Genomic DNA, 16,234 nt, shown 5'->3' with positions numbered 1-16,234 from the left:
TGCATATAATTAAACCATCACGTTGCCATGAAAATGATCTACATTGACGAAAACATGACATTATGCTTGCAGTGGTCTTACGGAATAGTTGTTTGGGAAGTTATCACGAGGGGAATTAACCCATATCCTGGAGTTGACAACTGGGATATGCTCAGATACTTGACAGACGGCCGCAGATTGCATAAGCCAAACTATTGTCCAGATGAATTGTAAGTATATATATATATATATATATATATATATATATATATATATATATATATATATATATATATATTTGTTTTTTTTCAGGCTGAGAAAGTATAACTCGTTCTTGCGTTCACTGCACGTCTTTTGGCATCTCCCATTTCTCCATCTCTCTCTCTCTCTCTCTCTCTCTCTCTCTCTCTCTGGACCATTACTATGTTACCATAATAAGCAGAATTAGGAAAAATGAATATTCAGCTGCTGAATCAATCAGTTCGTCATTATTTCCACTCCAATATTCTTATGTGTACTTTTCTTCCTTTTATGACTCAAGAAAACCTCCCCTTCTCAGTTCCCGAAGTTTGAAATTATAATCAAACCTGCTAAAGAGAAATCAGAGAAGATAAATCTTATAAGTCACGTGCTTCAAACGAATCTGGACACTAGAACCAGCAAGAAAAACAAATTCCAAATATAAGCAAAAAAAACACAAAGAACCAAAAGAACAAACAATCGAATACATGTTACTATTCTATAGCTATATATTAGGTAACAAAATTAAGCAAGTTAACAATTAATTTAATTATCAAAGTTATAAATTAAATGAGAGAGGAATTTACAGTACTTTGAAATAAATCCAAACTGATACTGTGAGAGTTGTATTAATGTGCAAATGAATGAAAATGTTGGTATAAATTTCAGAATCGGAAATGTCCTGACGTTGTCAAAATGGCCTTGTCCAGAACTCCTTTGAATAATTCGCAATAGTTCCAGAATAATATGATAGTACAAAATATGACCACTTTCTATTTTAATTAAACAGTCCGAACACGTGCTGTTCGTCTCAAATAATATCTAAGTACAACATAAAACACGTTTGCAGACTTCATGAAACTACATGAACACAAGAAATAAGAATGACTCCAAAATATGTATGAATCTAATTGCTCAGTTCTCCTCTTATATACGCATTCTATTATGACTATATTTCACTACCCACCTTCAAGTGTCATATTATACAACTGAATAAATATTTATAAATTCCAATGGATAAAACCTAGCTTATCCAATGGGAAATTACTTAGTTCTTCTAGAACCGTCCTAATACCAACTTGCCAATGAGAAATTATCCGAAAATCGTCAACAAGTCTTCTTATTAAGATTATTATTAGTAATTGGCAAAACATACATAACCACCTGTTTATAGATCCTATGTAAATTCTTTTCTCTAAATACTCTAAAATCTAAAAACAGACCTAGTTAAGAAGGCAAAATCTAGCTAAAGATAATCACTGCAATGTATGGTCATGAACAAAAATTAAAAAAATTAGAAAAAATCATGTACCAGGAATTCAAATATATACATATACATAACATAATAAGAAATATAAATATATCTCCAGAAAAACACCACAGCTTCGGTGGAACCCATTATGTCTATTCCTTCTGTAGCTCCTAAATTCATTGTCCATAAATTTCAAAACTTTTCAAGAAAAGGAAAAGACTTTAATATTTTTGGAAATCGATTTTTAGAAATCATATTTTTATCCACTCAAAAGCTTAAAAATTAACAAACTTGCAGCAATTTTCACAGGAGCAAGGAACCGGAGTATTATTTCTGATGTCATTGTGTCTAGCATTATCAGAGATACATGTGATGCAATTATCACCAGCCATTACATAGATATGCGATGATCATACCATTATCACTAGCAATTTAAGAGATACATGTGATGCAATTATCACCAGCCATTACATAGATATGCGATGATCAAACCATTATCACTAGCAATTTAAGAGATACATGTGATGCAGTTATCACCAGCCATTACATAGACATGCGATGATCTTACCATTATCACTAGCAATTTAAGAGATACATGTGATGCAGTTATCACCAGTCATTACATAGATATGCGATGACCATACCATTATCACTAGCAATTTAAGAGATACATGTGATGTAAACAGATATGTGATATCCATGTTGTTATCAGTAGTGTTCAAAAGATAAGTAGACTAGTCTATAGCAGTATTATTTGCAACTTAAGAGATATGTGATTTAGATGTAAATTATGGGTCTTAGTTGGACAATATCCCTAGATTATAAAACCATTATCTCAGTCAGATTCAGATTTACCTGAGAATTCTAACGCACGAAAATCACTGCAGGAGAACTAAAACTGCCAGTGAAATATGAATGCATTTTTATCATCATCTCACACATGATTTTACAACTCCGCTCAATTAACCGGTTTAGAAAGTCTGATAATTCAAAATGAGTATTGTTACAACAAAGACGATGTATATATTGAAAATGCGTTTTATTATTTTGCAACACCACAAATGTTAATAGGGCATACTGTGTAACTTTGTCCGTCTGTCACACCTTCCTTAGGTTTTGAGCGTAGCTGCATGTTCTTTAACATTTTTGTGTAAATGTCTAATGATGAGTTCAACGCCGTTCATCCTAAAGTAGGTCAGTGTGACTTACATTCCAGGTTTCATTGATTTTGATTATGTTTTGCATTTACGTTATTCGCCCGTCCATCATCGGCTGCAGCATTGTGAACTTTTTTAATTAGTTGATGGCTGATGTAACAAAGCCACTAGTGAAATTTAAAATAGTACACTCCATTTGGTGTGCTTGGGTTTGGGCCACGCATACCAAATAAAAATAAAAATAATTGTCCTTTTAATTCAAATACCAACTCTTCCATTGTCCCTTAATACTTTCCTTCCTACTGGATAAAAACAAAGGACGCTTTAGAGATAGAAGCCACTACCGCTTGTACTGTATTTTTCAAAGCGCTCTCCGTTACGGATCACTGCCATCTTATCTCCGTCTGCGTAGGTTCGAGTCTCGGATTCGGCTAATGTGGGTATGTGAGAAAGCTTGCCAGTAGCTTCTCTTGGGTCGGTAGTTTTTCCCAGGGTTTTCCCGGGTTCTTCCTCCATCATTAATGCTGGCCGCCATGCATAGCTTATCGTGTGCTGAAAAAATGGCGTTAAACCCCACAACAACAACAACAACATCAATATTTGGTCCAAAACTAGACGTTAACTTACTACTAAAGCACAAGAGTCCAACGTATAAGCAAGAATCTTACTATCAAAATATAACGAGTGTTTGTTTGTAAGTTTGCATGAGATTCAAGTTTGTTGCAAGTTAGATGTGATACTAAACAGCGTTCAAGTCAACTTGCCTCATTTGCTCGGGTCTTTTGCCTCATCATTCTTGGGAAAGATACTTGTCTCACTTCATTGGCAGGATAAATCAAATAATGTGTTAAAAGCGCCGTTGAACAAATAAAGCAAAGCAAACTATTTCAAACATAAAGATATATATGTTTCAACACAGAGATTGGAATCAACAATCTGGAGTGGAGGATGAGCCAAACTGTGCAGTGTGAATTTTGATTTTGAAGTGGATAAATACACAAATGCACGCATTTATGTTCATCTGTATTTAAGGCACAACTAAACAATCACATGACATTTACAAGGTCAATCTATCTATAACGATTCTTAACTAGCAGAGGTAGAATTTGTGGAAACAAAGCTAGATTCCAACTGCACAGGAGACTCACTTTGTAAAGTAGCTGTTTTTTAATCAACCACATGAATGGCAAATTTGACCTCCATCTAGGCTAATTCATATGTTTTACAGGATTGAAGCAAATATTGAACATTTTTGAAAATAAAAGTACCATTTCTATACGGATGTTATGTTAGCCACATCAAAATATGTTTTTGCATGCTTTCATTCCGTTATAAATGGCATGCTTTCATCCTGTTATAAATGGCATGCTTTCATTCCGTTATAAATGGCATGCTTTCATTCCGTTATAAATGGCATGCTTTCATCCTGTTATAAATGGCATGCTTTCATTCCGTTATAAATGGCATGCTTTCATTCCGTTATAAATGGCATGCTTTCATCCTGTTATAAATGAATGGCATACTTTCATTCCGTTATAAATGGCATGCTTTCATTCCGTTATAAATGGCATGCTTTCATTCCGTTATAAATGGCTCAAGTCGTAGACTTACGCAGGGCAAGACAATCAATTAGAATATATGTAATATGGTCATTAAAGTCTAATTGTTTACACAAACCTCAATGGCTTCTGGGAAGGTTATAGCAAAATAAAACATTACCAATTGTAATTATTGAAAGAACGATTACCCCAATTACGTACATATCCACTGAACAAGCAAGCTGAAAAATTTCCCTACAGACGGGTCTATAATGCTCAGATGGATGACCTGTCTCAATCAGACATTATGGATATTGCAAATACGTCTTTACGATGATAGATATTTTTTCTTCAAAATACGCCTGGTCTGAAAGAGCAAAAACAAACAGGGCTGAGTGCATAAACGACACTTTCACTGACATACAGACATTTTCAAAGAGATACAGCCTGATACTATACATACTGTTGGACAAGGGAAATAATTCACAACAATAGAGTTAGGAATTTGATGGGAAAGCAAACTAAAAAGTACGTTTCAACCTATGCAGATTAAAAACAAATGTATCTGAAAGGTTTATTAAAACTCCGAAGACTAGAATCTAGAAACACGCTACTTAAAACTAAACCAGACAATAAAATGACATTTTACCAAAGCTAAATGAGTGATGCAATCACTCTCACAAACATAATCAATATATATATCTTTCATTAAGTGAGCCAAGAAAAACCTGATCAGTAGTTTAAATTAATGTAACCAGTCAGAATTTCAAAACTTCACATAATATTTTCAAATGGATACCTTTTTAGATTTTTGCTGAGGAAATATTCAAAATCAGGCAAGGCATACTAGGGGATTTACAATTGGAAGGCTTCAAAGGAGAAGATTTAGATGGTATATGTTATGAGTCATTGATATATGACCTACACGTTGAGCATGCAATGCTGAATAGACTTTGAAGATTAAAGGTATGCGAGGAACGAAGTCGGTACTCATGAAATGTAAGGGATATAATAAATCCTTTATTCTGTAAACATAAATGGTGAAAGAACAACAAATAGAGAATTTTCAAGCAATATGACATTTTAGTTTGAACTAAAACAAGTTTATCGTATGTGACATATATGGTAAATAAGCTCGCATTAAAAAATGACAAATTAAAACTTGCAGGTCATGCAAACTTGAACTAATTAAGAGACGAGACTAAGGTTTTTATGCATTTTTTGGTTTTGTCAAAACAATGATTCACCGTTTGGCGTAGTTTACGCAGGTGGATTTGTTGGAATAAGTGGAGGTGTTATATAAAAGGTGTGGTAGTAGGAAAATATTACTTGTTATTGGTAAAGAGAAAGCAAATATTGATATAATCATTTAAATTGTTGTAATAATAGGTATTTTTCTTACACCTTTGTAATAATTATATGCAATAATAACTGTCATTATTACACCATTGTAATAATTAGATGTAATAATGTTTTTCTTACACCATCGTAATAATTAAGTCTAGTAATAACTGTTAATGATACACCATTGTAATAATTAGATGTAATAATAGCTGTTTTTCTTGCACCATTGTAATAATTAAGTGTAGTAATAACTGTTATTGATACACCACTGTAATAATTAGATGTAATTATAACAGTTATTTTTACACCAGTGTAATCGCTGTAATAATAGCAGGTGTTACACCATTGTAATAATTTAGTTGCAAAAATAGTTATTTTTGTTACACCATTGTAATAATCAAGCTGTTTTTGTTGTATCATTGTAATAATTTAGTTGTAATAATAGCTATTTTTGTTACACCATTGTAATAATTTATCAAATTCTTTTAAAAGGGGATAGATCATTTTTGTCTGGAACAAGCATCCTTGGAGCAAAGGGGTGGTTCCTGATATGGTAATAAAAATGTGTTGGTATCACCAAAGCCTCTTTTAAAACTCATCCAGCGTCACTAGCATACGTGAAGCTGACAACGCTTTTCTTAAACCACAATCTGTTCGTCACTCACTCATCTGAATTGCTCTGACATATAAAGTGTGGGTGTGGTGTGGTGTGGTGCACCTATCCACAATGAAATTCTTGCTGAATGGAAAACGTTTTACATCGTTGTTGGCTTACATTGTTATTTCATTATCTGGGTCATTTTTAAAAATATCTTGATGAAAAGATGGATGTCATGACCTAGTAAATTAGGAATGACTTGTGAGATCTATTTTAAGTTTCTTAACAATTTAACTAGAGTCTTTATGGACTGGACTCTGAATTTGCCTGCTACGCGGTCATGGGCGTGAAGATTGTTTTTTTAAAAGTTGTTTTTTGTTGTTGTTTTTTAAAAAGAAAATTCATTCTCAGTTATATGACATGTACTCGCTGAGGTTTAATGTATCTGATTTCATCTTTTTTACGAATGCTGACGGTGTTTGAATAATCACACACACACACACACACACACACATTTTGTTTTGCATAACTTGCCAGTCTTGTTGATTTTGTTGGGAACGTTTCTCTTGTACATATTACCAAAATAAAGGAAAGTAGCTGAAAGTTAAATTAATCAGTCAATCATTCGTTTAAATTAGGCACATAATAAACAATGACATATTTTCACTCATTTCATAGCTACACCGGTTGTTTTGCTTGGTTGACAATATCATAACATGATTGTATTTTTCTGTGTCTTTACTATTATTATTTAAATCCTGTTGGAATGAGCTATTCTGAGGCAAAACAATTGGAACATTACATCATCTCCATTTATCTCAGACGTAATGTTTAAAATGTTACGTTAGTAAGGTAGTAATTCACTAGTAAAGTACTGTGCGCTTACGGACTACCATACTAAACAAAGTAATAATCGAGGAAGTGACCTCGCCTTTAATGGCCTTTTTTGTTTCTATGCAGTAGCAAGGAAAGTCATCAAACAATTAGTTGATGGCTAATGAGAAAGCTGGTATTTAATTAATATGTCAATAATCTTTGTCTTGTGTATTGTGTGGACCGTGATCTGCGAAGTCTTCCCCATTTTAAAGTCCCCTATGGCCCCGTGCTCTCACCAGTCGTCTACTTGTCGTGTATGTTCTCTGAGGTTAACACTCTCTTATAGAAAAAGACGTGATTGAGGCGCATTTGTGTGCTATGAAGAAAAGAAAAACAACATTATTTTGCTTTGTTTGATTTTGATATTTCGAGGTTTTCTGGGGTAAAATTCTTTTGAAGTCACAAGCTTGGTCTGTCAGTAATCTTCTTGTTATCTTTCTACGAAATAGTTGACCCTCTACTTGCATTACTTTTCTACAGAATGTCTGTACTGATGTATGAAACTTATGAAAGCCGTTAAATATTGATGGCACATTTTAACATTAAACAGATTTAATAAATTTCGTAGATTATCTAACTATTAATTATGTATTACAGGTACCAGTTAATGCTGAGGTGTTGGAGCTGGGAACCAAGTGAGCGGCCCACATTCGGCATTCTTTCTTATGAAATACCAGACATGGTACAAAGGCTGGTCGAACGAAGCTGTAGAAAAGGGAGTATTTCAAATCCTGAGACAACGTATGTTAATACTGGAATCTGCAGGGAACTTAGCGTGGAATTCAAGAAATAGATGTATATTGTGTTCTGACCCAACCCACGATCAGTTGGATAAGAGTTTTGTCTCCTGCTTAAATTAATCAAATTTTCCAGACTTGCTGATTTAAAAAACTTGTAAGATCTGACAATTTAGCACGTTACATCTGCAATGTGTTGAGTTGTGTATGCTCAGCGTGATTATATATTTCATGTATTTCGGTCCTATTTATGGGACAAAACACCACAATCGGACCAGTGATGTTATGTCATATAATTACTTACCCCATTACAATCGGACCAGTAGTGTTACGTCATATAATTACTTACGCCAGCCACAAGTAGATAGTGCTTATATTTTTCAAAGTTCATCTAATTAGACGATGGCACATTGGATTGGTCAAATGTCATAGGATCAGCCGATTGTATTTGTCGAAGTTCATGTGATTAGACGGTGTCACATTGTATTGGTCAAAGACCATTTCATTAGCCGATGCCAAGATAGATTGACTGGCATGATTATATGAAATCATTTAGAGAGTAGAGGTATTGGGAGGGAGATTATTGACCTTTTTCCAGAATAGGAAAACATTATTCACATGGCATTGCCGCTCGATAGTTCATTACGAGAGCGCAATCACTAATATCAGAGCTGTTCAAACCCTTTACCATTTTGTTGTGGTTTCTCCTCGCTTGATAGATTAAAAAACAAAACGGCAAATACATTTAAATGGTTTAAACGACGATACGCATTGATCATTTACAATGGTAAAAAAAGAAACAACTGCATGCTTCATTAGTTTCTTTTTTCCATTCATGACAACGTACCATAACGATCTTATGCTCACATAATAACAATGTTGTTTGTAAAAATGTTTACTGTATTTAAATCTAAGGTCTATTGACTATTCACCTTCACCGACATTTATTTCCAGGCACATTTTAGTTTTTTTTTTTGAAATAACATTTTTCCAAGGCTTTATGATACAGGCATCTTTAAAGTTAATTGAAATTTCGGCCTATTTTTTTCCTTCTGTCTAAATCTTTGGATGAGTTATACATGTTTGGTACATCATTATAAATGATACAAAGAGCCATGCCTGACAAAACGCACATTATTGCCAAAGCCGGCAGAAAAAATTCGGAAGTTTATGTCACGACAGATTTTGAATTATGTGTAAAAATATAATAAATGTGACAAAAACAGGCGATAAGTTGCCGGAAGACAAAATCATTTTTGTTAACGCTTTCTCATTTGCTCAAATATTGCATGTTTTCATGAAGTATCATTCTATTTAATATTTGCCACCCAGTTATTTCCGACTAACTAAATTACGTACCGATATTTTATTTTGTATATCTTTTCTTAGGACGATTTCTTTTTCTCGGGTGAAGTCGAGAATGACCCTAAGATGGAACCAATTCTAGAATAAGAGTAGTAATGGGTGTTACTGCTAATTAACATTGCAAATGATGTACAGGGATATTTTAAGCTTGTTATTTAATGCGCTTCTTCGCATCTTATTTTCCGCCTAGAAACCTTCTCTGATAGGATTGCGAATATGGAACGCATAATGATTTCAATGTTTTGATTTCGATTTATGACATCTTTTAGAATCCTTTCCTTTCAACCAATTTGTCAAACTTTAAGTCTTACATGTCGATAGCAGGTCATTGACAATAATGTCGCCCTCATATGAATAAGGTGGAGAACAGGTCAGTGACATATTGTCTCCCTTATATGAATAATGGGCCTTCAAAAATGCAAGAGGCATCACTTCATCGATTGTGATTGTTAATGACTGTCATATCTGTACACGTTCTAAGTTTTGAGGTAGGTGAAAAATGGTTATGCACAGCTTTGCGTCCTTCGTACGTCCATATTTCCTAGTTCAATGTCTTCTCAGAAACCACTGCAGCGTTTTTAACTCAATATAATTCAAAGTTTAAAGAATGCAGCCTGGCATAAAGGCCTTTTAACTTTGTATTGATGATGTCGACCAAACGTCCATATAGCCACTGTTATTAAAAACATATAAAACGTTTAAATAACTTCAAAATCGCCAAAGGAAATTTGACTAAATTTAAGATAAGCATCTTAAACTGTATACCTATCTGCCGGCCGCTATCATTAAAAAGCAAAAAAAAATATTAAACGACTTCTAAAAAGCACTTAACATGATATTACCAGGTTTGGCAAATAGTACCGTAGCCCTTTACAAAATTATGTCGATCATAAAATAAAAAAAGAAATAAATGTTAAACGGCTTCTAAAAGAGGAGGAATACCCTGACTTCTAAATAGAATTTGACCCAATTTTACAGAAAGTAATTCTCAAAACCGCTCCGGTTTTCATGTAGTTAGAGCGTCCGCCTCAAATGCAGGAGGTTGCTGGTTCGAACCCCAGCCGAGTCATACCAAAGACTTATAAAATGGCACTAGCAGCTGCCTCGCTTGGCGTCAGCATTAAGACGTTAGTGTTAGGACTGGTGTCATGATAATGGTGGAACATTATGCCACATATCTGCGAAATGATGCCTCAGTGCTAGACATAACTAAAAACTTCCACAATGCAGACATCTTAGCGATATCACTGAAAATTGTTAAGGCTACGTCAAAAATCCAGGTAACACACACACACACACACACACACACACACACACACACACAGAAAGTATCTCAAGTATTTACAAATGACACCAATCAGCTTTCCAGTATGTTTGTTTCAGAAAATAGGAAAACCGACTGCCGAGTTTTAAATTAATTTTGTTTTTCAAAAGCGATGAAAATGAGTTGACTACATTTGAAAGAAAGAATCGTGAAATATGAATGCCTTTCAATTTCGTACAAATGAATCCAATTAGCCATCAAATAAGGCTGCAAATACTACACAGAGAACCGCTTTGTGATAACTTCAAGCTCCAAAAGTAGTCAACAGAATTTGAAGCACAAATGAATTTGATGACCAAATTACTAGAACAAGTAATTTTTACATTTGGCTATTGATCCGACTTAAGCCAGTTGAGTGATCTCAGCCCCACTAGATGATCTTGTTTTATATATTTATTTTGAATGTAATTTTTTTATTCTAGGCATTGTTTATATTGTACAAGCTGTGATCGTTGCTTTAGTTACATTTTATTTATTTTTGAATTGCTTGTATGTGATTGTATATATTTGTTACATTTAATATCTGTTATTAAAACAGCAGAGCTGTCTTTGTCTCATCATAATATACATATTTTTTAACTCAACCAGAAAATGGACAAATTTCGTTTTGTTTAAGAGTTAAATATTCTGTGCTGTATTTACTTCTGGTGAATTGTTTACGCTTTACCGAGGCAGTGGCTGGTTTCTTTACAAAGCACCAGTTTATGATAGTAATAAAAATATAGGATGTATCCCTAAATTCAGCTAAGCCACGCGAATCATTAGAAACATAGCTACTGATACGATATATGGATACATGATATCACCGTGTCCAGTGGAATCCGCCTAGCTGATGACAATGGGAAAAAAAGCAAAAAAGTATTTTTAATTAATCAATTAACATGTTATACGTTTTGTGCAAGCTAACATACTGTGACAGTTAATATGATACCCATTTTCACTTTTATGTGATCTTTCTTTCATAGTTAGGCAATTCAATTTATTGCCTATTGTTGTATAGATATTTGTAAAGTTGAAATAACACAGTAATAAGTAGCAAACATAATGAAAACTAAAATTATATGTTTTATCCAGCTTTTGGATCTATCTTTATTTTATCCAAAGAAACGCATCGGTTAGGATAATGATGCAGAACTATTAAATAGTGTTTATGGAGGAGTAGCGGATATATAATGAACAACTGAAACAGAGGTTGAAACAGGAGATGGGTTATACCTGCATAAGACTTGTGGAAAATGTGTATTAAATCCTGATCATCAATCTAAACATTTGTCGGATAGAAAGACGAGCAAAGAAACATACGCATGTTTGGATGAATAGGATGAAAACGCAGACATGCCCGTTTTATAAACTAGCATATGGTGAATATTCAGCAACTGCAGGACTAATAAATACAAAGAGGAGAGATTAAAGAACGCAAAGCATCCCAAACTTCGAGAAGCATCCCTAACCTGACAAGAGTCAGCCGTGGTACCCTTTGACGGCATGCATCCCAGCAATAAAGTTATCATTACCTTTGATCGTCGTTGATTTTTTATCTACTATTTTTAATATTCTCTATCACAGACATATTCATGGATGTAAAGATGTCGTTTTGAAAAAATAAATTTATTTCATACCCAGTTGCAAGTTCATCTGTCATCTTTATGAAATTGAAATATTTTATTTTATTTGCTCAATTTACAATATTGAGCCATTAAACTGCAACAATGCCTTTAAATTACCAGACTGCCCATTGTTTATTTTTTTATTTTGCGTTACTTCATTGCCCCTTTGAGAGAACTAGGTGGTTCTTTGAAGAAGACGCCTGTTGTGCCTCATGAACAGCGGAAGACAGATCATGAAAGTGCACAGAGAACGGCCATTTTCAATGTATGTATTAAGCAATCGATGTATTGAAACGCTGATTTTCGACGGAGGTCCATTCGTTCAGCATATGCCTGACATTATCTGTTTCAGACAATAACTACAATTGATTGCCGGTCTAACACAATTTGTTTCAATAATAAATATAATTGTTTGCCGGTCTAACACAATTTGTTTCAATAAAAAGTATAACTGATTGTCAGCGTAGGTCTAACACAATCTATTTCAGAGAATAACCATAATTAACTGCCGGTCCGACATTTTCTGTTTCAAAGAATATCTATACCTCATTGCCCGTCTTTGAAGCACATATTCGAAGTTCTAATTTGCACACTGAATATTTAACTTAAGAATGAATGGTACCATATTTTGTTTTGATAGGCCTACTATCATTTCCGCAGAGCGTCCTTGTAAATATTGGAAATCAGTCAAAGGTACATTTCGGAACATAACTGTTTAAAATCCGTGGGAATGACCATTATTCATCCGGTAGCGTTCAATATTATGATTATGTCGCAAGAGATCGATATATACTATAATATGTATACGTTATAGCGCTTTGACCTGAATGTTGACGTGAAATGATAAGATGAAAGTAATTAGTCTTGAAAATCATTATATTCTTCAACACGAATACTTTCAAAATACTTAAAAATATAAATTGGATGTTAGTTATGTTTTTGTGTATTTATATGATGAAGTTCATTCGTTTTATACTTCAAGAAATAATATATTTCAGAGACATTATATTGTATGTGCTAGAAAATAATATTAATATACTATTAAAGTGTGCATTACTTTCATATCAACGATATATACAGTTATTAGCACAGAAAGGGCAGTGAACGTTATTTATCAACATCAACAAACAGTACAGAAAGATAGAAGTGGATGGATGAAAATTTGGGATTCATTTTATTATTTGTCTCTCACATATTTATATAAGTATAGTATACAAATAATCTTTAATAGTTTGAAAATTGGCAGAGTTGTATACTCCTGTCTTGTACATAATTCGAACTGAAAAGTCCTTGGTCCCTTTTTTTAGAGTTCCAATTACACACAAAACTGTTAAAAAGTCTCACAAAATATATAATCATACTTTCAGGAGAAAAGTTACTTAATTTTAAATATTTTGGCATCGAACACGTAATGTCTTCACACCACTGTTGTGTTCACCATTTAACAACACAACAACTTCCGTAATGGACTGTTCGTACGGTTATACTCAGTGGTTTGCCGAGGGATCTAACCTGTAGATAATTGGTGATGCTTTGTCATCTAGTTTGACTCTAAAATATCTTTGAGTAATAGAACTCAATTCAAGACCGTGATGGTTTAATTCAGCTATTATTTGGTGTAACTGGAAATGTGTTTCTTATGGAGGAGATGAATAGATATGTCAGAAATTAAAATGCTTATTTGAAAAAAGTCCATTTCATTAATGTAATATACGAAACACGTACAAACGTCTTCCATATTAAATAATACAATGTAAAATGTCACCTAAATCATCTACGGATATTTTGGTTGAAGTTGAAAGTATGCCTCATGCAAGTGCAATGTATCTAACTAGACCGCTGCTTCCACTTCTTCATTGTGTCTAACTAATCTACCACTTCTGCACTACAACTAACCTGTCACTTTTACGTTGTATCTAAATATCCTGCCACTTCTACATTGTCTCTAACTAACCTGTCACTTATACACTGTATCTAACTAACTTGTCACTTCTACGTTGTATCTAACTAACCTGTCACTTCTACACTGTATTTAACTAACCTGTCACTTCTACGTTGTATCTAACTAACCTGTCACTTCTACATTATATCTAACATGTGACTTCTACGTTGTATCTAACTAACCTGTCACTTCTACGTTGTATCTAACTAACCTGTCACTTCTACACTGTATCTAACTAATATGCCACTTCTACATTGTCGTTAACCTGTCACTTCTACAATGTATCTAACTAACCTTTCACTTCTACGTTGTATCTAACTTGTCACTTATACACTGTATCTAACTAACCTGTCACTTCTACACTGTATCTAACTAACCTGACTTCTACATTTACTGCCACTTCAATACTGTCCAGCTCAACTTCCACTTTTACACCGTGTCTAACTATCCAGCTACTCTACATTACATCCAGCTAACCCACCACTTCTATATTACAATCAACTAACCTCCCACTTATATACTACGTCCAACTATCCTGCCACTTTTACACTATGTTCAACTAGCCAGCCACTTTTTCATTGTGTCTGTTATGCAAAATCTACAATATGTATACTTAGCCTGCCACTTTTATACTCGGTCCAGCTAACAAATCTCTCCTGTGTTATGTCTAACTAACCTGCCATTTGTACACTACGTAAAACTAGCCTGCGACTTTTACACTATTTCCAAATAACAACCATTGTTAAAATTTATTCCCTTTTTCTACATATTTAAATATTTTTACATCAACTGAGGCAGAGAAAAAAACTTATCAAAGATGTATTTTGATTGATACAAAACACGATATTAGTGACAATGTCCGTTATTAAGACCCTTAGCGTTTGCTCATAATGGATGCTCTTCGGACAGGTACACTTTATACCCACGTCACACAAGTTCCGTGTGTCTTCATTGATCAAACGGATTCACATGAAGACATGCCACGAGACATACATGTCAGTAGGAAACTGCCAAGTCCTCCGTCATAACACTTTACTCTGAATCGTACTTCAGAGTATTCTGACCAATCAAATGACTGCATTAATACATTTAGATATCCCAGTATGTAGTAGTGCTTATTTATCGAAGTGTTGAATAACGTTTTATGGTAAATCTGGGTGGGACTTTGGTGTGTTATGTTACATCAACATAAAAAGGTTATTTAGTGCCGAACCAATCGGACAAAAGTGCATTGCCACAGTACGTGCCACAGTAATCGTCTCGGTCTGATTCAATGGTAGGATTTGAATCTACATCATTTCAGTCAGGAGTCGGACACTCTAATCACTAAACATAGCAGTTCTTGGCCTCGTTAGTTGCCTTTTACCATACTAATTGGGCCTATTGAAAAACCACGAACACGAGTTCTTATGACGGAGACACCAGACCTAAAGGTCATAAAATGCAGAGCTTGAGCTTTCATTTTCAACCAGTCAAACACGACGTTACATATGAAAACCTTTTTATGATCGGTCGACATTGAAATCTCACATCATTCGAACTGAATATCAAAAGTGTTATGATGTCCTAATTACTAAACTGAACTGCCCCATTGTATCATAAAAGTTTCTTTGAGATCACAACGACTTAGATGGTAACTAACAACAGCGTAAGCAATAGTTTCAGACTATTGAAACCAAATGACTTAAAATTTAAAGTCCACGTATGTGACTGATTGTTGAAACGTCATAGAGTGCTTTTTTCAATATCTATCAACTTATAAAAATCTTGTTTAACATATCTAGAGAGGTGTTGCTTCGTCATCAACTCGCATAGGAGAGAGACGAGTATGTTCCGAAACGTCCGTCTTGTTCACTAACAAACTAAACTATGTAACAAATAATACTGTAGCGGAAACTTAATCGGCTACAATATTCCGAGTCTAGCTATCTCAGGTTCTTTAGGATAGATCTTTGTAGTTGGAGTGACTGGGTGTCCTGTGGTTGCCGACCGTATCATTGACTGAGTCACTAGGTCGTCGTCTGGGTCGCTGAATCGCCGACTGTGTCGCAGACTAGGTCACCGAATCGCCGGCTGGGTTTTCCTCTGGTCGCAGTGTCGTTGACGGTGTCCCGCACAGTGTCGGCGACTGTATCGCAGACTTGGTCGCAGAGTCGCCGACTGAGTCTTCCTCTGGTTGTATAGACACTGACTGTGTCGCAGAGTTGTCGACTGCGTCGCTGACATGGTCGCAGATTCGTGGACTGGGTCGGAGAGTCGCCGACTGGGTCTTTCT

The 16,234-nt window shown here is 34.6% G+C and overlaps 1 protein-coding gene across 1 annotated transcript in view; it reads left to right on the top strand.

Annotated features, from left to right (window-relative positions):
• Window positions 1–12,032, top strand: part of LOC149789075 (hepatocyte growth factor receptor-like) — an 83,940-nt gene extending 71,908 nt beyond the window's left edge. The window contains exons 19-20 of the mRNA XM_089975257.1: window positions 73–209; window positions 7,582–12,032. Coding sequence (XP_089831383.1) covers window positions 73–209; window positions 7,582–7,777 — 333 coding nt within the window. The 3' untranslated portion in view covers window positions 7,778–12,032. The remainder of the gene's footprint in view (window positions 1–72; window positions 210–7,581) is intronic.
• Window positions 12,033–16,234: the final 4,202 nt, after the last annotated feature.

The sequence above is a fragment of the Sinohyriopsis cumingii genome, chromosome 11, assembly GCF_028554795.1.
Source record: "Sinohyriopsis cumingii isolate HCF-2022 chromosome 11, ASM2855479v2, whole genome shotgun sequence".
Classification (NCBI taxonomy): Eukaryota; Metazoa; Mollusca; class Bivalvia; order Unionida; family Unionidae; genus Sinohyriopsis; species Sinohyriopsis cumingii.
This window is presented reverse-complemented; position numbering and strand designations above follow the sequence as displayed.